Genomic DNA, 22850 nt, shown 5'->3' on the forward strand with positions numbered 1-22850 from the left:
TGCAGATGGGTCTGCCTGCCTGATAGTCAGGTAAGAAAGGACAACCATCTGTGTGTGGTAACATTATGGGGCAGATGTATATATTCCTGGAGTATGGGGACAGATGTGTATATTAAAGCATGGGGGCAGATGCTGTAATGTACACATCTGCCCCCATGCTGTAATGTAAACATCTGCCCCCATGCTGTAATGTACACATCTGCCCCCATGCTGTAATGTACACATCTGCCCCCATGCTGTAATATACACATCTGCCCCCATACTGCAAGAATATACACATCTGCCCCCATGCTGTAATGTACACATGGGGGCAGATGTGTATATTCTTGCAGTATGGGAGGCAGATGTGTATATTAAAGCATGGGGGCAGATGTGTATATTACAGCATGGAGGCAGATGCTGTAATGTACACATCTGCCCCCATGCTGTAATGTACACATCTGCCCCCATGCTGTAATGTACACATCTGCCCCCATGCTGTAATGTACACATCTGCCCCCATGCTGTAATGTACACATCTGCCCCCATGCTGTAATATACACATCTGCCCCCATACTGCAAGAATATACACATCTGCCCCCATGCTGTAATGTACACATGGGGGCAGATGTGTATATTCTTGCAGTATGGGAGGCAGATGTGTATATTAAAGCATGGGGGCAGATGTGTATATTACAGCATGGAGGCAGATGCTGTAATGTACACATCTGCCCCCATGCTGTAATGTACACATCTGCCCCCATGCTGTAATGTACACATCTGCCCACATGCTGTAATGTACACATCTGCCCCATGCTGTAATGTACACATCTGCCCCCATGCTGTAATATACACATTTGCCCCCATACTGCAAGAATATACACATCTGCCCCCATGCTGTAATGTACACATCTGCCCCCATGCTGTAATGTACACATCTGCCCCCATGCTGTAATGTACACATCTGCCCCCATGCTGTAATGTACACATCTGCCCCCATGCTGCAAGAATATACACATATGCCCCCATGCTGTAATGTACACATCTGACCCCATGCTGCAAGAATATACACATCTGCCCCCATGCTGTAATGTACACATGGGGGCAGATGTGTATATTCTTGCAGTATGGGGGCAGATGTGTATATTACAGCATGGGGGCAGATGTGTATATTACAGCATGGGGGCAGATGCTGTAATATACACATCTGCCCCCATACTGCAAGAATATACACATCTGCCCCCATACTGCCCCCACCACATTTACCAGTGGCTAATGCAGAGTTGCAATGCAAGGAGATCAGCTAAAAGTAGTTGTATCTGTATGTGCGTTAATTAATCGAAATTAGTCGATTAATCGATTAAAAAAAAAAACGATTAATCGAACACAAAAATTTTAATCAGTCACAGCCCTAATTTTTATATATAACTAATAAAGAGGCTCAAATCTGTCTTAATATTAGCCTTCTGTGATCTCCTGCACAGCAAGGGGAGATGGCCTGTACTGTATACCTGTAGTTCTAATATACTTCCTGTTCTGGGGTGACAACCCTGCTACTCCATAGAAAAGGTGAGTGTTGTCACCCTAGGACAAATAAGTATTGTGCTAAGCAGGATCACTAGAACATTTAAACATAGTTGTAACAGAACCCCAAATGGGACAGGGGTTAAAGCCGTTTAGGATATTCCATTCCCGAACCCAAGACAGCTACCGACACTCCATAGTCAGGCAAACGAATCCCAATAATGAGACACAATAGTAAACTAAATCCACGTCACACCAGGATTGGTAAAATGCAATATACTATTTTTTTGATCTTGGGATTAGATAATCTTTAAGAAGGAATGTCCAATAATTTTGCTTTAGTGCAACTACAATCAATTCCTAAAGCTGCTTCTTGTTATATGTTTGTTGGCAGGATATCAGCTACATAAAAGGGTTGCTCTATTGAATCTTATTAAGAATATGGTTTTGCCAAGAAATGTTTCAAAGGCGAATCAATATATATATATATATATATATATATATATATATTGTGACAGGAAGTCAGGTAAATCTGTGGGTGTTGTCACAGTCGGGACATACATTTCTGCCTTGTTAGACAATACACCAATCATTATTAGGCGTCGGCTGCCAGAAATAGCCAGGAAGGCTAAGGGCCGTTGGAAGACTCCAGCTGTTCAGAGTGAGGCAATTAAAGGCCTCTATAAAGTAGCCCAGAGAATAACCACTAATTGGCTGCGTCACTCCTAAGGCTGTGTGAACAGGAGAGCAGTGCCAGAGGTCTCCTGGAGAGGTGAGGAGACCATTGACTTTTCTGTGTGATAAAAAGTCCAAAGACTATTGTTTGTGCTGTATGAGCAGCACTGTCTATCCAGCGGTAGGCTGTGTTAGATTTCATAGATAGGTTCCTGTGTGGAAGGTAGACGCCCAGAGTGGCTAGAGTTTATTTTATGTTTTGATTTTGTTTATGCTGTTTGGATGCTTGCAATTGTTTTCCAGCAAGATGGAAAAATAAACCAGAAACGTTGTTTTCAACCGTCTTCGACTGCCAGTCTGTATAAATTCAGTGTGTGGTGAACCCAACCAAGGGGTCACACACCCCGCTACCGAGCTAACCCCTCACAATATAAATATATATATATATATATACACCGTATATATACACACACACACACACAGCATTTGTTTTTATTTTGTTTATAAAACTACTACACCCAAGTTTTTTTCATCTTCTTGTTAGGTTGCCTCCCATCATCTGCTCAGTAATCTAAAAATCATTCCCCACCTTTTGAGGCAGTAAAAGCAGACCTATGGGCAAAAAAAATAAAATTTGATACATGACGCAGTCTGTCATTTGCAGTAAGACAGCAGTTTTTGTTTTCTTCTAAATCCTCTTTGTACTATCTTACCATCAGATGCTATATAGCATGACATTCTGCCGAAAATTTGTACAGCAGAGTTGTAGGACAGGGTAGACTTAGATGGAAGGTACTTCTAAATGAAATGTATGTAAGAGGCAAATAAAAGCTGAACTTCAACTATCTAATTACAGCAATAGATGTTTATTGTTTTGGAAAAAAAAAAAGCTAAAAGTGGATGTAAACCCCATTCATGAAATCTGGGAACATCTATCTGTAGGGCCAGATCCACGCACCGCGGCGCTTTTTTACGTCCGGCGTAGCGTATCTCAGATACACTACGCTGCCGTAACTTACAGCGTATTTCTCATATCCACAAAGAATTTGCGCCGTAAGTTACGGCGGCGTAGTGTAAATGTGAATCTTCTTTTCTAAACCATAGGCCTGAATAATGACTTGTCAAATCAAACATGCAATAGTAGATTTCAACGCTGCCTAGCCCTTGCTTGGGCCCTGTGGCAGAATAAACAGACAATCAGTCTTCCGTATCTGAGCCGTAGCTTGCAGATACATTTTTAGCGCTCTTACAACATCTAGAGAGTGTAGACTCTCTTCCTCCACAGACTGTGGATCTGGAAAAAAAGATGGTAGGACTATATCTTGATTCAGATGAAATCCTGAAACCACCTTAGGTAAAAAAAGTCGGGTGAGGACGCAGCACCACCCTGTCATCATGAATAATCATATACGGCTCTTTACATGAAAGAGCCGCCAATTCCTTGCTGAGGTTATGTCTACGAGAAAAAACAGTTTCTTTGTCAAAAGACCTAAAGAAGCATGGTGTAAAGGTTCAAAAGGTAGTTTCTGTAAAACAGACAATACCAAATTTAAATCCCATGGGCACACGGGAGACTTAACCGGCGGATTCAAGCGCAGTGCTCCCTGAACAAAGGCCCAGACTAGGGAATGAGAGGCAAGCGGTCTTTGAAAGAATACCGACAAGGCCAAAATTTGTCCCTTGATAGTGCTCAAGGCCAACTTCATTTCTAAGCCCATCTGAAGAAAGGCAAGAATCCTATTAATGACATACCTTCTAGGATGCCATCTTCTGGGTTCACACCAGGAAACATATGCCTTCCAGATTCTGTAGTAGATGAGCCTGGAGGTCGGCTTCCTAGCATTAACCAGAGTGGATAGGACTGGGCCTGAGAGCCCCCATTTTCTCAGAATGTGGGTCTCAACAGCCAAACCATCAAATTTAGACTTTGTAAGGCAGGATGGAATATTGGACCCTGCGATAGTAGGTCCGAGCATAGTGGGAGAACCCAAGGTCTTCCTTCTGCCATCCTTACGATTTCTGCATACCAGGGTCTCCTGGGCCAAGCCGGGGCAACCAAAATCACCGGCTTTCCTTCCCTCTTGACTCTCTGAAGGAATTGTGGGAGAAACGGAACTGGAGGGAATGCATAAATCACAGAATATTGATCCTACGAAACTGTCAGGGCATCCGACACTTGAGCAAAAGGATCTCTTGTCCTTGATACAAAGTTGTCCAGTTTTGTGTTGAACCTGGAAGCCAACAGGTCCACATCTGTGGTACCCCATTTCTGACATATGATTTGAAATATGTCAGGGTGTAGAGACCATTCTCCTAGACTCAGTTGCTGGTGACTTTAAAAATCTGCCTGCCAATTTTCAACCCCTGGAATGAAGACAGCAGACAGGCAAGGAATATGCCTTTCTGCCCAGGACAGAATGTGATTCACCTCTCTTTGAGCATCCAGACTTCTGGTGCCCCCTTGGTGATTGATATAGGCCACAGCTGTAGCATTGTCGAACAGTACTTGAACAGGACAACCCTGCAGTCTGTAAGACCAGACTCTGAGGACCAGATAAATTGCCCGAATCTCCAGAATGTTGATGGGTAGGAGCTTTTCGGCCCTGGACCACTTCCCCTGGGCAAATGCCTCTTCCAGGACTGCCCCCCAGCCTAGAAGGCTGGCATCTGTGGTTACCATTTTCCAGGTAACTGGAGTAAAGGATCTTCATTTTGATAGATTTTGGGGATAACACCAATTGAGCCTCTGGCAAACCTTTGGAGATAAGATCATAGGAAGGTCCAGGGCCTGAACATCTTTGTTCCAAGCGGACAGAATTCTGCCCTGTAATGGCCTTGAGTGAAACTGGGCGTAAGGGACAGCCTCGAATGAGGCTACCATCTTTCCCAATAATTTCATGCATAGACGGATGGAAGGCCTTCTTTTTGCCTTTATCACTCAGACCAAGTCTCCTATGGCTTTTGCCTTGGTTTGGGAAGTAATACCTTGCTTTGGGATGTGTTTATAATCATGCCCAAATATTCCAGCCTTTTCTGAGGCTGTAAGGAGGATTTTCCCAGATTGAGGACCCAGCCTAGGTACTCTAAATACTCCACTGTGCTGTGCACATTGTGGCCTAAGCGTGCAGTGGACTGATCTAAGAGCAACAGATCATCCAGTGAGTGAGTGAGTGAGTGAAAAATTTATATAGCGCTACACATGCGAACTGAATCGCCTCTGGGCGCTTGTTTGACCACTTCTCCCTTGAGCTCAGAAGAGGTGGGTTTTGATCTTTCTCCTAAAGGCCAAGTGGTTCTCCTCCAACCGAATGGAGGTTGGCAAAGTGTTCCAAAGTCGAGGGCCTTGGACAGCAAATCTTCTTTCTCCTTTGGATCTGGTTTTGGGGATTTGGAGTAAATTTTTTATTTATTTTTTGCTATGCCCCGTGCCCTCAGCCTTGCCAGGGCCGGGGGAGGTATTTTCGTGAACACTCAAGGTGCCGTAGCCAGCCCAAAAGGAAGGGCCACAAACTGAAAGTGGCGCTGATCCACCACGAACCTTAGAAATCATTGGTGAGTGGGGAATATTGGCACATGTAGATATGCATCTCTGATGTCTATTGATGTCAGGAATTCTCCTCCCTGGAGGGTGGAGACAACTGAACGGACAGACTCCATGCGAAAGGAGCAGATGTTCAGAAACTGATTCAGGCTTTTCAGATCTAGAATAGGTCTGACGTCCCTGTTTAGTTTTGGAACCATGAAAAGGTTTGAGTAAAACCCTGATTCCTGATCCTCTGGGGCTAACTCTATGATTACCCCTTGGGACAACAGGCGTTCCAAGGCCAAAAACAAAGGCCTTCTTTTTTCCGGATCTTTGGCAATTCTTGATCTCAGAAAACAAGTTCTCTGAATTCCAGCTTGAAGCCTGAGGACACTGTGGAGATGACCCACCGTGGAGATGACCCACCTGTCCTGAACTTCTTCCCGCCAGGCGTTTGCAAATTGCAGCAGCCTTCCCCCCACTCGGCCAAGCGGGGGCGTCCCTTCATAGGGGAGTTTTGAGGTTCTGCTTGGAAGATTTTAAACCCCAAGTCGTTTTCTGCCCTTGGGCTTGTCTCTGGGCCTTTCCCCTAGTGTTAGACTGGGGAGAACATTGCCACTGCCTGGAGAATGAGTTTACAGGGGCTGGGGAAAGAGAACGCCTAAATGAAGAATGTTTACTCTTCTTTTTAACTGGCAACAGAGTAGACTTGCCTCCGGTAATCTTTTAAATGTATTTATCCAAATCATCCCCAAACAGGCGTCCTCCATCAAAGGGGAATGCCACCAAGTATCTTTTGCAAGAAACCTTGGCTTCCTAATGTTTCAACCAAAGGGACCTGTGCATGTGAACCAGCAGGAGATTCAAGCGGGATGCTTGCTGAACAGAGTCCATAATCGCATCAATAGTAAAACATAGGGCCTTAGGAAGGTCCTCATAAACCTCAATCTCCTCTGTAGGGAGGAGGTTAGCCATCTGCTTCATCTGTTTCTTAAGGAACTGACATATGCCAATTTCTGCAACTGCAGGTTGTACTACAGCAACAGGCCATAGAGGAGGAAGATTTCAATAAAGATTCCAGCTTTTTATCAGTTGGATCCTTAAAGCCCTGAGCATTGTCTATAGGACAGGTCAGGCTTTTGCTTGCACAAGAAAACGCTGCATCTATAGCAGGTACCCCCATTTCTTAGTGAAACCTTCCTCATAGGATAAAGGCGGGAAAACTGCTTAAGAGGAGAAAACAGTTTATCTGGGTGAACCCAGTCATCATACATCAGTTTATCCAGCAAGGGATGAACTGAAAAGGAGCATGCAGCCTGTGGGGATTTCCGAGATCCCAAAGAGTAAACAGAGGGCATAGAAGCTTCAACAGGAGGCAATTTGTAAGTGGCACACACCATCTCTGCATAATATTGCACCTGCATCTTTAGTGACTGAAAGGTAGAGGGAATCTTCTCATCCTCTGAGTCCTCAGACTGCACCTGATCCCTATCTCCAGAGAGGGATTTCTCACCCTCAGAATGCTCATCTGATGAGAGAGTCAGAGCAGATGAAAGGGATCTACCCCGTTTTCTGCCACCTTTTAAGGAGGTTGCGATTATAGTAGCAATCCTTCCTTCCAAGCCATCCAAAGCAACTTTTAAAGCGTCCTAAGTGATGTATACAGGAGCTGCCATAGGAGAAGCTGCAAAACCAGACAGGGGCATATGATCATCCTGTGAGGCTGCTACCAGACTGACAGAGGGGGATGGTAAACTGCAGGCAAGCTCAGAATCCTTAGCATTAGGATTATCCCGCACTGATTGCATATTCCCGCAGTCCCGCAAAAGGGTTAAATTTCCCGCACTGTGAGGATCCGAGCTCCCCCCCTGCTCAGTACTGTAGGAGGAGGCGGGTGGAGCTGAATGGGCAGTTCTGCTGGAGGAGGCGAGTGGAGCTGAATGGCAGCCTATAGGAGGAGGCAGGCGGGCGGAGCTGAATGACAGCCGTACTATTGGAGGCGGCGGCATTGCTGAATGGCATGCGGCGCGTCGACGAGATGAGGGGATGAGGGAGGAGACATGCTGTGCAAAGGTGAGAGGCATCCACTTCGCCCCCCCCCCGCTCAACAACTCTTTGATTCCCCCCCCGCGCAACAACTTCCCCCCCCCGCTCAACAACTTCGACCCCCCCCCTTAACAACTTCTGTCCCGCAGTGGACTTTTTAAATGTTGGGAGGTATGCCTTTAGTAATAAGCAGGGATTTCCTAGTGCCTCTTTTACTTGCCCTTGTACCTCTTCTGGGGGACATAGTCCTTACTGCAAAGCAAAGGTACTATCACAAAATGCAATCACTGTTGTGCTAAAGTCTTACAATACACAAAATTGAGCTCACTGCACAACCTAATGCAGAGTAGGAGTCTTAGGTTTGCCTGGTTCAATCCACAGGAATGCTTACAGCCCACAGCTCTGTGTCCATGCCGCTTTACAGAAGGCTCTGGCGTGCTGGGCCTTTTAAACAAGCCTCTTGGCGCCTGCACACAGGTGTGCCGTGCATGCGCATGGGCACGAGCAACCACGGCTCTCCCCCTCTTCACCTGCCTATAGACCAGGGGTCCTCCAACTACGGCCCTCCAGATGTTGTAGAACTACACATCCCATGAGGCATTGTAACACATTGACATTCACAGACATGACTAGGCATGATGGGAATTGTAGTTCCTGAACAACTGGGGGGCCATAGTTTGAAGACCCATGCTATAGACAGTCACAAGCGCACTCCCGATGTGCACCGACCGTCAAAGCGGCGCCCTATGGCGAAAGAAGGAGAGCAGCCACTGGGGGGCTTTGGGGGACCCCTGTATGTGTTTTGTGGCAGAGCCTGCAGCGGAGGAGGTGAGTGGTGTTTAAACTGACCGACTTGACTGAGCGTGTTTCATGGATGGCTTTGTAAGAATACACCAGGTATGTAACTTACTCCATCTAGTCAATGCCCAGGCCTAGGGCAGCACTTTGCAGGGGGGCAGCACGGAAAGAGTACCTGCCGGCTTGCGCTACACTGTTAGTGTAACAGAAGCTACTTCTAATTTTGACTTTCCTATCATCCTGGACCACAAACCTTCCTCACTGTGCTATATATTTTCTGCTGCACTATTGGCATTGTTATATCTTCTTAGTCCTCTTCATAAAATTATCAGAAATTTGTGCGTAAAGTAGAACTATACACTTCTTTCTTATAGCCCCTGTCAGTTTATTTTTTACCATCCCTGTTCCATTGCAGAGATTTCCGTTCACTTCCTGCCCCATAGCCAAACAGGAAGTGAGAGGAAATCCCACTCGAATATTTCAGGGTGGGTCTTAAACAGAAAGGGTGTGGCCTTGACAGGAAGGGGTGGTCCTATTTAAATTAGGGGGTGCACAAGTTTAGTCAGGACTAGGGCAGCATAAAACCTAAATACACCCCTGCCTCTAGTGGTGAAAACCAGGTAAGACATCCTACTCACAGAAGATAACATTTTTATTTATTTTTTAATTATCCTCTCTTACCTTTATCCCCACCGCAGGAAAGCTACTAAAAATAGTAGATCCAGCCTTTACCCATCACCTTCAGGTTTCCATGGGTTCCATACTTAGAGGAACCCCATACCTGGACCTATAGAAGACTCTGCCAGTAACTTTTCGTGCCACAGTTGCATTAGTGCACCAAAGCCTGGATCCCAGAGCCCAGACCTCTGCAGAGAGACATTACAGGCAAACCTTGTTTCTTCTTTACACGAGGCCCGGGTACCACCCATCTTAGGCTTTTGAGATCAGCCCGAGGTATGGATCCGGTTATAGCTCCTAGGCCCCGCAGAAGACCATCAAAAGAGCTTTTTCTTCTTAGCACATGTTCAACGTGACCAACCATCTTAAACACTGGTGAAAAAACTGAGGTACTCTCCCTTTGCGAGGGGTTATGAATGGGGTCCTTCTAATTGGGTTTGCTAGTGTCCAATCACCTGTGGTGACTACATAACCCATTAAGTAATAAAGGCTATGTGTCCTGTGATGTATGAGCAAGAAAAAAAGTTTAGCGTTTGTTTCTGTTATAAAATGTTGTAAATAAGTATGTTTTCTCCTTCACTGATGGGCACTGATAAGGCAGCACCGATGAGGTGGCACCAATGAGCAGGCACTAACAGGCAATGACGATGGGCACTGATATGCAACACTAATGGGCATTGATAGGCGGCACTGATGGGCACTCATGGGTGGCACTGGTGGGCACTGATAGGCGACACTTATGGGCATGGAAAGGCTGCAAAGATGGGTATATATTGGTGGCACTGCTGGGCACTCATAGGCAGCACTGCTGGGCTTTGATGGGCATCGATACGTGGCACTGATGGGCACTGATACACGGCACTGATATGATGCATTGATAGGCATCCCTGGTGGCACTGGCAGTGGTAGGCATTGTGGGTGGGCACTGATTGGCAGCTCCCTGGGCATGGATTGGCAGCTGCCTGGCCAAAGATTTGCATTTCCCTGGTGGTCTAGGGGGGCATACCTGGTGGTCCAGTGGGGTGGCCATCCTGGTTGCCCTGGGTCGGCTTCCCTGGTGGTCCTAGGTGGGATCCGAGGGGGGGTCTGCGCTGATAAACTATCAGCGCAGACCCTCCCCTCAGAAGAGCATCCGATCGGCTCTCCTCTACTCGCATCTGTCAGTCTGTCGCGAGTGAGGAAAAGCCGATCCACGGCTCTTCCTGTTTACATTGTGATCAGCCGTGATTGGACGTGGCTGATCACATGGTAAAGAGCCTCTGTCGGAGGCTCTTTACTGAGATCAGTGTAGCGTGTCAGACTGACACACCACACCACCGATCGCCGCAATGCCTGCCCCCCCGGCACGCGGCGGCTGTTGTCCTGCTGGACGTCATATGACATCCAGTCAGGATAACTGAACCACCACCCGGCCATCATTTTACAATAGGCCGGGCGGGAAGAGTTAATTTTCTACTACACTTTATGCACATTGCCTAATAAGTATCTTTATGTTCAATTTTGGCCCAGCCACCAAGTTAACATTTACAGTGCATTATCATAGCTGTGTTTTTGTTTGTTTGATATGTTTGTTTAAATTGTCAACTGTTGAAAAACCTTACTTATTCAGCATTAAAATTTCTGCTCACTTTCTTGTTTCACAAGGGATACAAATTGAGAAAAAATATCCCCAATCGAATCACAGAAATAAATAAAAACTTGACAATAATGTAACCTCATCCCCACAAAAATGTAAAACAAAAATTTTGGGTAGATTAGGCTTCTGGACTGCGTGCGGGTGGCATGGGTTCCAGGTTAGGGGCGAGCAGCACCCTGCTACTGTGACCACTGTGTTCACCAGACACTGCAGATTACAATTACTGGTAACCGTGTATCATGTGATCGATATGATTGGTCATAGCGATCACATCCTCATTGGCCTACCTCTCCACAGGCTATCCCCTGCTCAGTCTATCATGAATGCTGCTGCCAGACTCATCCACCTTACCAACTGTCCAGTGTCTGCCATCCCTCTCTGCCAATCCCTCCACTGCCTATTGCCCAATGAATAAAATTCAAACAATAACAATACAAAGCCATTTACAACTCTGCCCCGAGCTACATCACCAATCTTGTCTCCAAATATCACACAAACTGTCCTCTCTGTTCTTCCCAAGACCTCCTGCTCTCTAGCTCCCTTGTCTCCTCCTCCCATGCTAGTCTCCAGGACTTCTCCAGAGCCTCTCCCATCCCCTGGAACTCACTATCCCAATCTTTCTAGGTATCTTCTACTCTCTCCACTTTTAGGTGATCCCTGAAGACTCATCACTTTAGGGAAGCCTATCCTGCCTTCAGCTTATAACCAAATCTTCTATTTCTCCCATCAGTTCATCCCTCACAGTTATTAAGTTTCCAACCAGCCCCTCCCTATTACATTGTAAGCTCGCAGGAGCAGGGCTCTTCTAACTCTCTTGTATTAAATTGTATCGTCGATTTATTGTCTCCCTTTATATTGAAAAGTGCTGCGCATGCTGTTGTTGCTTTATAAATCCTTTATAATAGTAATCACATGATAACAATGTAAACTGTAATGAATGGATTTCCATCTATGAACAGCTGGCTTACTGTTGTAATCTGTGATTGGCCCAAAGCAATCACATGGTACAAGGCTACCTGTACTGTGTGATTAGCTGTAGCCAATCACAGATCACAAAAATAAGCAAGCTGTTCATTAATGTTAACCCATTCATAAGAGCTAAAACTATTGCATATACAGTGATTATTGTTATCCTCCCTCCCAGAGTGAAGTACTATGACAGGATGTAAAAACAAAGAAGAAAAAAAAGAAAAGAAATGTTTAAAAAAATTGAATAAAAAATGATTTACATTTTTTTCACATACTGTCACCAATACCTCAGACTGTCTACTTTTCAAAAAGTTTTTTTTTGTACTGTCCTGGTGTTTTAAGGGTGTCAAAAACGAGATAGGATATCAGTACATCAGGATTAATACATTTTCAAGTATATATACCATAGTTTGTAGACGCTATAACTTTCACACAAACCCATTAATATACATTTATTGGGATTTTCTTACCAAAGCCATGTAGCAGAATACATTTTGGCCTAAATTTATGAAGCAATTTGATTTTATTGGATATAGTATTTATAACAAAAATAGTGAAGTTTATTTGAAAAGTTTTCGGTCTTTTTTAGTTTATATAACAAAAAGTTGAAAAAAACACAGTGGTGCTCAAATACCACCAAAAGAAAGCTCTATTTGTGTGAAAAAAAATTATATCAATTTCATTTGCGTACAGCATTGCATGGCCGTGCAATTTCCAGTAAAAGTAGCAAAGTACTCAGTAGCAACAAAAAAAGGCCTTGTCATGAAGGGGGTAAAATCTTTTTGAGGTCGAGTGGTTAATAAACATGTTAAAAAAAACATAAGGTGCATGGGGCAGATCCACATAGATCTGCGCCGGGCGCAGCGTATGTCAGATACGCTACGCCGCTGTAACTTACTTTGGCTTAGTTTGAATCCTCAACGAATTTGCGCCGTAAGTTACGGCGGCGTAGTGTATCTCTCGCGGCGTAAGGGCGCGGAATTCAAATGCGGTGGGTAGGGGGCGTGTTTCATTTAAATGAAGCGCGTCCCCGCGCCGAACGAACTGCGAATGCGCCGTCCCTAAAATTTCCTGCCGTGCATTGCACTAAATGACGTCATTGGTTTTGACGTGAACGTAAATGGCGTCCAGCCCCATTCACGGACGACTTACGCAAACGACGTAAAATTTTCTAAATTAGACGTGGGAACGACGGCCATACTTAATATTGAGTACGCCACCATATAGCAGCTTTAACTATACGCCGGTAAAAAGCCGAACGGATACAACGTAAAAAAATGCGACGGCCGCTCGTACGTTCGTGGATCTTCGGAAAAAGCTAATTTGCATACTCGACGCGGATTATGACGGGAACGCCAAAAATTGCATCTAAGATCCGAAGGCGTACGAAGACGTACGCCTCTCGGATCTAGCCGAGATGTCGTTGTATCTTGTTTTGAGGATTCAAAACAAAGATACGACGCGGGAATTTTGAAATTACGCCAGCGTATCAATAGATACGCCGGCGTAATTTCTTTGTGGATCTACCCCCATATGTTGAAAAATCTTTCAGTTATTACTGTAAAAAATGCACAAGAAAAGTCATAATTTCTCACCTGATTGGAACACATATTGAATTTTTTTCCTCTTCTGCATAAAAGTCTTGATGTAAAAATGGGCTGAAGCTCAGTTTCCAGTATCCCTTACAAAAACAAAGCAAAGTTTCCATATAAAGATGTTCTAAGTGCTACTAGGAGCTACATAAACTCTGCACATGCATACTCTTATAATTATATTATAATATAATCAAAGGCGTGCGCAAGGGGTGGGCCAGGTGTGCCTGGGCACATCCTAATCCTGAGGTTGGCAACCCATAAATCACGATCTACCTGCCGATCATAGGCAGATGACAGGTGTCCAGAATCTGGACAGGAGGGGCAGTGGGGGTGAAATTTAGTGGAACCGATCTGTATTTTTCTCCTGCAGCAGCTGAAAGAGGGCTTCTCCTCCTCTCCCCGCCTTTCAGCTGCCACAGGAGCAAAATACAGGGGATCGATACCAATATATTCCACCACCGCCACCCCTCCTGTCCCTGTTCATCTTCTTTCTGCTGCCCTGGTCCCCCTTAAACAATGGAGGGGGGGTGCAAGGATGGAGAGTGGGGAAGAGGCCGGAAAATATGTCACACACGCATATGTGTTGGAGATTTGTGGTGCACACCCTAATGCAATAGGCTGCGCACACCTATGAATATAATTATATGCTAGGATTACACAAGTACAAAAAGATTTTATAAGACAAATATTTTTTATTGGTTACAATCAAAAAAACATCAACTGATAATCTCAGTAAGACATTAGAGAACATAACTTGCACAGCGACTCTCGGTAGAGCAACACAAAGACAGGAGTAAACGCATTAAATGCAATGATACAGGATACAAGTAGTTCAGTTAAACGTGTACGTAGGTTGGGGCCACAGAGAATACTGAATCATAAGAGGTGTAGCCCCACTGCTATAGCGTAAATAGGATAGGGACCTTCCTCTATAAGTAGGGGACTAGGAGTCCAAGGGTAAGTTAATTTAGTAAATATCATTACCGGTGGAGAGTTTATGGATAAAGCGGGTAGTTGGGGGAGAGGGGGACAGATTTGTGATGCAAATCTGGGATAATTAGGGGAAGCTAAGACTCTAGAAAGTGGTAATCAAAGTCTGAAGGCAGAAAATGTTCCATCCATGGATGCCAGATTTTGAGGTGTTGGGGGATTTGGTCTAAGATTATAGCCTCAATTTTGCTATGTATCATGGCTTGGGTAATTCTATTTTTTACCTCGGCAATGTTTTGTTTTTTCCAAGCTTTAGCTATCGTCTGCTTGGCCGCTGTAGTGAGTTGGAGGAGGAGTCGGAGCTGGGACTTAGTACAGTCCGCCGTGACATGGTTCAATAATGCAAGGGACGGGTCAGCGTCTAGGGAAACACGAAGCAATGTAGAAGCCATGCGGAATATTGTTGTCCAAAATTGTTGTACAATAGGGCATGACCACCATATATGGGCGTGCGTTCCTCTCTCACCAAAGCCTCGAAAGCATACTGGAGGATAGTTTGTCAAAAATGTTGATATCTTATCCGGAACTAGGTACCACTGCACGAGGACCTTATAGCTTGCGTACGACTATATTATGGGAGGAGATTTTTGTATTAGCCCATATATTCTTCCAGTCTTCATCATCTAGGTCTATTGCTAGATCCTTGGACCACTGTGCAGCATATGATGGGAGGTTAGCTGGAGGAGATGACTGTAAAGGTGAGATATGATGCCTGGAGCATGAGGGTCTGAATTGCAAATACCTTCAAACGTAGATACGCTGTCTAGGAGCACGAGCCTATAATTGTTTGGGCAAAGTGAGCGATTTGAAGATATCAAAAACATTCTTTCAGGGGTATAAGACAAATATTTTAAGTAGGGATGCACCAATGCCACTTTTTAATACCGAGTGCAAGTATCGATACTTACCTCAGGTACTCGTCGATACCAATTACCGATACCTATCGCGTAGGTAGGAGGGTGGTTTGGCGGGGGGTTGTTAGGGAGTTGGGCGAGGCTGGGCTGAGGGCAAGGTGGGAGGTAGAGGGGTAAGCGAGGGCAGCCTGTGTCCACCCTCATCCAGCCTGTGTCCCCCTGTCACCCCTCATCCAGCCTGCGTCACCCCTCATCCAGCCTGTGTTACCCCTCATCCAGCCTGTGTCCCCCCTCATTCCCACTGTGTCCCCCCTCATCCAGCCTGTGTCCCCCTGTCACCCCTCATCCACCCTGTGTCCCCCCTCATTTGGCCTGTGTCCTCCTGTATCACCCCTCATCCACCCTGTGCCCCCCTGTGTCCCTCCTCATCCAGCCTGTGTCCCCCTGTGTCACCCCTCATCCAGCCTGTGTCCCCCTGTGTCACCCCTCATCCAGCCTGTGTCCCTATGTGTCACCCCTCATCCACGCTGTGTCTCCCTCATCCATCCTGTGTCCCCTTGTGCAACCCCTCATGCACACTGTGTCCCCCCTCATCCAGCCTGTGTCCCCCCTCATTAAGCCTGTGTCCCCCTGTGTAACCCCTCATCCAGCCTGTGTCCCCCTGTGTAAACCCTCATCCAGCCTGTGTCCCTCTGTCACCCCTCATCCAGCCTGTGTCCCTCTGTGTCACCCCTCATCCAGCCTGTGTCACCCCTCATCCAGCCTGTGTCTTCCTGTGCAACCTCTCATGCACACTGTGTCCCCCCTCATCCAGCCTGTGTCCCCCCTCATTAAGCCTGTGTCCCCCTGTGTAACCCCTCATCCAGCCTGTGTCACCCCTCATCCATCTGTGTCCCCCCTCATCCAGCCTGTGTCACCCCTCATTTAGGGTGTGTCTCGCCGATACAGCTTGCTGCTGTCCCCTTCTCCCAACCAGCCTGTGTCTCGCCATGTCCTGCTTGCATCCAGATCCAGCCTGTGTCTTTAAAATCCAGCCAGTCACTCAGCATGTAAGGGGGTTAATACACCACAGTAGTGTTCAGCTGCAGCAGCTCTGTGCTTGGCTTCAAGCGGGATACCAGTACTGCTACACCGGCCACCATGCCCGTGCCCCGGACCGACTTCCTAGCCCTACAGAAGGTGTCCCGCCCCAATGACGTCACTTTCGGTATCGGTTTTCGGTATCTAAGCACTTTCGCAAGTACCGATACTCGTGAAAATGCCTTGTATCGGCACCATGTAACTCCATGAACTCCATGTAAAACTGAGGGGGAATTTTCCATTGTAAGAGCAGAACGCTGAGTCCAGGAGTCAGTGAGAGGGCTGGAAACCCAATGCTTTCTTGTTGCTATACACCAGATCTGCTAAGAGCAGGATGTCTATACAGCAGAAGCTCATGCCCACCCTGTCTCCCAGCTATTGACATTGCCATACAGCTGCCCAAAGTGCCTGTGCCTCCGCTAGTGATACTCTATATGTTGAAGAATGTTAATACTATTTTTAATCCATGAGGTAATAGAGTGGTCATCTATTGATCATATTCATAATACAGAACGCTGTCTTCTACTATTGACTCTGTACTTTTCTTTCTAGTAAAACATTATCGCTGGGTGACAGACATTGCCTGGCAAGTTTGTGAGACTATACAGGCTATTACCTCGCCAGGTAACTCAGAGAGGTTGAAACTCCAGAAGAATGTAGGGCTGAGAACAAAAGAACCCATCCTATTCTGCGGCTCCTACGGGGGTGGCGTTACACAAATAAACAGCCAAATAACGATCTTCCCATCTATGAGTTGCAGCCATGTAAGTTTCAGCAATTAAATAGCTATAATATGGCTGAGAATATAAAAATATTTTGATATGTGTCATCAAAGAGTAGCAGTTCCATTGGTCTATGATCTTGTATCCATGTAAATCTAGGGTTCACTGCAAGTCTCATGTAGATCAATACTCATAAAACAGTGAAGTAACCATTCAAAATGCATGTGAAACAGAATAAGAGGTCCCAGCCATGTGAAGCATCTGCCCTCAGAGTATTAGAAGACATATAGCAAAAATCAATTTCATCCAATACTGTCACAGAGGATAATGATAATAAATCAAATTGGATAGTGGTACTTCACTTGTTCCCATCACAAGCACTGCATAGACCAAGATCGATGAGCTGATATTCTGCTGAAGAGTCCTCAAGTACTGTATGATAGCAATCCAGGAATCCAGGATGATTCTAAGCTTTTCTCTTTATTTTATTTATTAATAATTATAATTTTAGTTAAGAAAAACTGGAAAAGGTTGCCTATAACCTCACTGTTTTAAACAGTGTTTATCTGTTTATCAGAAAAAGGTGGGTGTCACTAAAACAAGAATAAAGCATATATATATATATATATATATATATATATATATATATATATATATATATATATATATATATATATATATATATATATATATATATATATAAAATAGACTTTTATATTTAATGTTTTAAGAATTTTTTGATTTAACTACCTTTGTCAAGTGGTATCTTTTGGTTTTAAGTTGTCTTTATCTGCTATTGATCAACTGTTCACTGGTTTAAAGTAGCTCTTTATTGCCAATATATACACTATGGTACGGATTCACAGACACTGGCGCATATTAATGCCGCCGTAGCGTATCTCCTTTACGCTACGCCGACGCAGCGCAGAGAGGCAAGCATGGAGTTCATGAAGCCAGTTCTCCCAAAGCTGCATCGGCGTGGCTTAGATTTCGAAGGCGTAAGCCGGCCTGGGTCGAAGTGGGTATGACCCCATGCAAATGATGGTCCGAGCGTGGTGCAGTGATTTCCGCCTGGCGTATCCTGAACGGCACATGCGCAGTGACGCTGACGTCTGTCCAGCACCCCTGTGCGCATGCTCACAACTGCGCAACTTCCTGAGATACGCCGGCCCATCGACTTATGCCGAGCGCATAAATACGCCCAGCCATACGCCCGTCCAGCGCAAAAGTACATCCGTTTGCTTGTTTCCCCCCCTGGAGCAAAGTTCTTTTGTGGAGCCATGGCAGCTGCTAAGGTGGACAAGGAGAGGAGGAAGAGACATTTCTCTATGGAGGAGAGGGCTATACTGACATCTGCAATAGCCCAATATGATGCGTACCTCCATGGTGCCCACAGTGCCAAGACCAGCAAGGCACGCAAGAGGGAGATCCTGAAGAAGATCACCCTGGATGTCAATGCCCTTGGGCATGAGACCAGGACCCCCGACGATATCCAGAAGAAGATAAATGATATGAGACGTCGGCTCCATGATAAGCTGGCCAGTATGAGAAGGCACGTCGGGGGCACGGGAGGAGGACCAGCCTCATCTCTGAGGTTGACTGATGAGGAGGAGGTCATCGTCAGCTTCGGCGGCTTCTTATCCCGGCCAATCCGGAGAAGCAGGAAGACAATAGCGAATGTTGATTGGGTGGGCTTTTTTTTTTTAAATACTACCAAAAGAAAGCTCTATTTGTGGGAAGAAAATTATAAAAAAAATATTTGGGTAAAGTATTGCATGACCGCGCAATTGTCAAAAATGTGACAGCGCTGAAAGCTGAAAATTGGCCTGGGCAGAAAGGGGGTAAAAGTGCCCTGTATTGAAGCTGTTAACGATGCCAAGTCACAGGTGTGGTGATGACGAATTTGACCGTTTATGGCAATGTGGGTGCAACTGCAATTATAAATCCTGCTTGCTTGAATCTCTAGCTCACTGGGCAGTCTTCCATAGCTATCATAATCTAGTTCTTCTGCCTCGCTGCCAATGACAAAAAAACATTTATCTACATCCGGGGCACATCGTAGAGGAGAAGTAAAGCATTTAGGTTTTACACAGCTCTTTCAGTTAAATGTGGTCCCAAATCTTGTTTGGCATTGGTAGCTGAACTTTTAGTATGAGGTAGGTAATATCTTTTAAATACAGTACAAATACAGTAGTCGGATTTGTAAAAGGGATACCATATGTGTAACGCTACCCTTTACTAGGGCTGCAGCTTTAAAGTCTCAGGTTCTGTTCCCGCTAGTGCAGCAGCAAGGCAAACAGCAACTTCACACTTTGATTACAGATTTCACAGTCCATATGGGTTGCCTTTTTAAAGTTTGTTGCAGTAACAGAGTTCAGGGAGCTGTGGATCACTACACATTGCTAACAGGAACAATGGGGACACTCTTCCTTGCAGTAGCTCTGCTGAACAGTCCCTTAAAGCGGTGGTTCCCCCTTAAAAACAACTTTTTTTTATTCCACTGCCCCCCCCCACATTCCATCACGATTAAGGCTCTTATTATTTTTTTCCTGCTGTACATACCTTAGTACAGCATATTCACCCGTGCATCCGGGTTGCGAGTCCCGCAGGAGTGGGCGTTCCTCACATGCTGTTGATTGAGGTTTTGCCCAAAAACGAGCTCTCCCCCCGTCGCGTAAGCTGCGTCACGATTGGCGAAAGGAGCCGAACGGCGATGCGCATGCGCAGTATAGCGCCGACTCACCGTTCGGCTCCTTTCGCCAACCGTGACGCGGCTTACGCGACAGGAGGGAGCTCGTTTTTGGGCAAAACGTCAATCAACAACATGTGAGGAACGCCCACTGCTGCGGGACTCGCAACCCGGATGCATGGGTGAATATGCTGTACTAAGGTATGTACAGCAGGAAAAAAATAATAAGAGCCTTAATCGTGATGGAATGTGGGGGGGCAGTGGAATAAAAAAAAGTTGTTTTTAAGGGGGAACCACCGCTTTAAGCAGTGGGATAATAAGTGGACAGTACTGGGGCACTGTGGGCACCAATGATCCAGGTCAGGCAAGCCGCATACTTGGTGCAGCAGGGGTGATAAAAAGCAACAGTCACTGAAATTCATCCCCCTTTGTGATCGGTTATTACAGTGTTCTTCTAGCTTGGAATGTTACTCTCTGGTTCCAGCACACAGGCTTCCCCTGTGAACTCCCAAGGCATGTCTTCAGCGGCACCCCTCTTTAGTCCCTGAAAAGGGGTTGTGGATGAGCAGGCCCACTCAGTATGGGTGAAACCCTGATGAGCAGGCTTGGGCCTTCAGCAGGACAGCCAGGAAGACTATTTATGCATTTATTTAACCCCCACAACCCACCTTCTGGACAACACTCCCCCTTTTATTGGCTGGAATTACATAAATATTCAGGCTGCTTGTTTGCCTCTCCCACCCGCTATGTCCTGGAAAGCTCCAATAAACAGGGGGGAAGCAGCCAGACGTGCAGCCTGAAGAGTAGGGTGACCAGACATCCCCGGTTTCAGGGGACAGTCCCCAGATTGAGGACACTGTCCCCAGCCCAAGACTGTCCCCGGTTTTGTCCCCGGATTGCAGGGGCAGACTTAGGGTTGTGTCTATGTCTCTGCCTGCCTCTAACCAGACAGTGCCTCACCCGACCCACTTGTGGCTCACTGTGCCGCCATGTCTGCAGTGATATCTGCTCCTGCCGGCCAAACTTTCTCCCTCCCCATCTACCCCCTGCACTCAGCACCTCCATCCACTCAGTGTGCTACAAGTGGGACATGAAGGTGGAGCCTCCATCTTGCTTTGGGCTCTGGCTGGCTGCAGGAGGCATACAGAGGTGGGGTTTCAGGTGGAGCCACCATATTACCTGCTGCTCTCTTGAAAACTGTGCAGAGATTGCGCTGGGAGACTTGGCTATTAAGTGTTTGTGGGTATTGTGTATATCAGAAATTCAACAATTCACCTCCCCCATACACCATCAACATATACAGTTCTCACCCCCCCCCCATACACCATCCATCCAGCCCCCCCCCCCCCCACACACACACACACACACCATCCATCCTAATTTCTAAGAAGTATCTTTTTTTATCTCACGGGTGAAATGTGAGAAATGAACTCTTATCTCTAACTATATCATACAATCATTCCATAAACACATACCACATACACTTCATATATCATTTGAGTAAAATATGCTTATTAATTCGTAAATTTGGCCAAAATAAAAAAATGGATTTCATTTTTAAAATCTGGTCACCTTACTGAAGAGCCCAGAGGAGCCTTAAGCAATCACACCCACAGTTCTGTTGGTTATAGGACAGCAAATCTAAATTTCCCAAACAAAATAATAAAGTGTTAGAGCACATTACAAGAAAGTCATAAGGTCCTTACATTGAATGTGGTGCATCAATGGCTTCAAAATGGTCTATAGAGTGTGGTGAGACGGCATCTGCCTATTGTTCACTGCACTGCTACGACAATCCACCATTGTCTGACCAAAGTTGACCTATTTCTATCTCCCTGTATGCTTTTTCCCTTTACTCACCAGTGAGTAGCCTGTGAGTAGTTTGCTCTTGCTGGGGTTGGGTAAGGAATCATCGAACCTTTTCTTCAACCTGAAAAAGATACACAGTTTATTCAGAATGATTGCTCAGTAGTGAGCACTGTTCAGTGTAACTTGTTCCATAGTTTACTGACTTTAGCAATTGACCACATAATCCTCTAATCCAGTGGTTCTCAACCTGGGGGTCAAATGATGATTTGCCAGGGGTTCACCAAATCCTGGGCTGTTCCTAGAGCCCGCAGCCGCCCATTCAGTTCATGGCATGGCTGGGGGCCGAGACTAGAAGTCAGCTGACGTGAGGAATATGAAGTGGGAGGGGCTGGAGGAGACCCTATCTCCTGATTTCAGCATAGGTGTCACTGCTATGAGACACCACCAAGTCTGAGACACCGTGAATGCGGAGTAATGCTGCCCATACACTATACGAAAGTTTGTCCGAAATTCGGTCATTCAGAAAGATCTTTCGTTTTTCGAACAGTCAATGGGCACAAAATCAAAAATCGTTGGGACGTTTTTGAGCCGAAAAAACAAAGAACAAGTTTGGACATTTTCTGCCGAACTAACGATAAATCGGAAAGGTGTGTTTCCCGTCCGAACTTTCTGCACTAGGTATATGTAAAAAAAAAAAAAAATTTTTTTTTTTTATTTATGTTCACTGAACGATTTATCGGTCATTACATGAAGGCACTATCGTTTGCGCTCACAACCGAACGTTCATTTTTCGAAAGTTCGTTCGGATGATTTTTCGTGGAGTGTATGGCCAGCATTACACTACCTGTGATTATAGATGCCATTAAAAGTCCCCACTACAGTTCTCAGATCAGAAGATGACCTTGATTAAGAGTACCTAAGTTGACTGATCAGAACTCCCACCAGCACTGCCACTAATCCTATTAACCCCACCCCCCACCAAGAAATAAGAGAAGGAATAAAAATAGAGACTACTCTAATCAATCACTAACAATGTTTGGTCATGTAGAGAATGTAATTTGAGGTCATCCACATGGTTTTGCCCATGGATTGCTGCTTGTTATTATTTACACTCACCTCTTGTAATGCCTGAATGCAAAAAATGCTAACAGTGAACCAGTGACAGAGAGAATAAAGACAAATATGCCTATGATGTTTGTTGTTAGAACTGCAAAAAAACAAAAAAAAAACACAAACATTTAAAAAGCGAACAGCAATCTGTAATATGCAACAATCAATGGCAA

The 22850-nt window shown here is 45.5% G+C and overlaps 1 protein-coding gene across 2 annotated transcripts in view; it reads right to left on the reverse strand.

The window, feature by feature from the left end:
• The window catches only part of CSF2RB (colony stimulating factor 2 receptor subunit beta), a 99138-nt gene that overhangs the window by 16404 nt on the left and 59884 nt on the right, over window positions 1-22850 (reverse strand). For both annotated transcript variants that reach the window (XM_040359439.1, XM_040359440.1), the window contains 3 exons: window positions 22684-22774; window positions 21619-21688; window positions 13424-13509 (listed from right to left, as the gene is read on the reverse strand). In XM_040359439.1, the coding sequence (XP_040215373.1) occupies window positions 13424-13509; window positions 21619-21688; window positions 22684-22774 (247 nt within the window). The remainder of the gene's footprint in view (window positions 1-13423; window positions 13510-21618; window positions 21689-22683; window positions 22775-22850) is intronic.

This window comes from Rana temporaria, chromosome 7 (assembly GCF_905171775.1).
Source record: "Rana temporaria chromosome 7, aRanTem1.1, whole genome shotgun sequence".
NCBI lineage: Eukaryota > Metazoa > Chordata > Amphibia > Anura > Ranidae > Rana > Rana temporaria.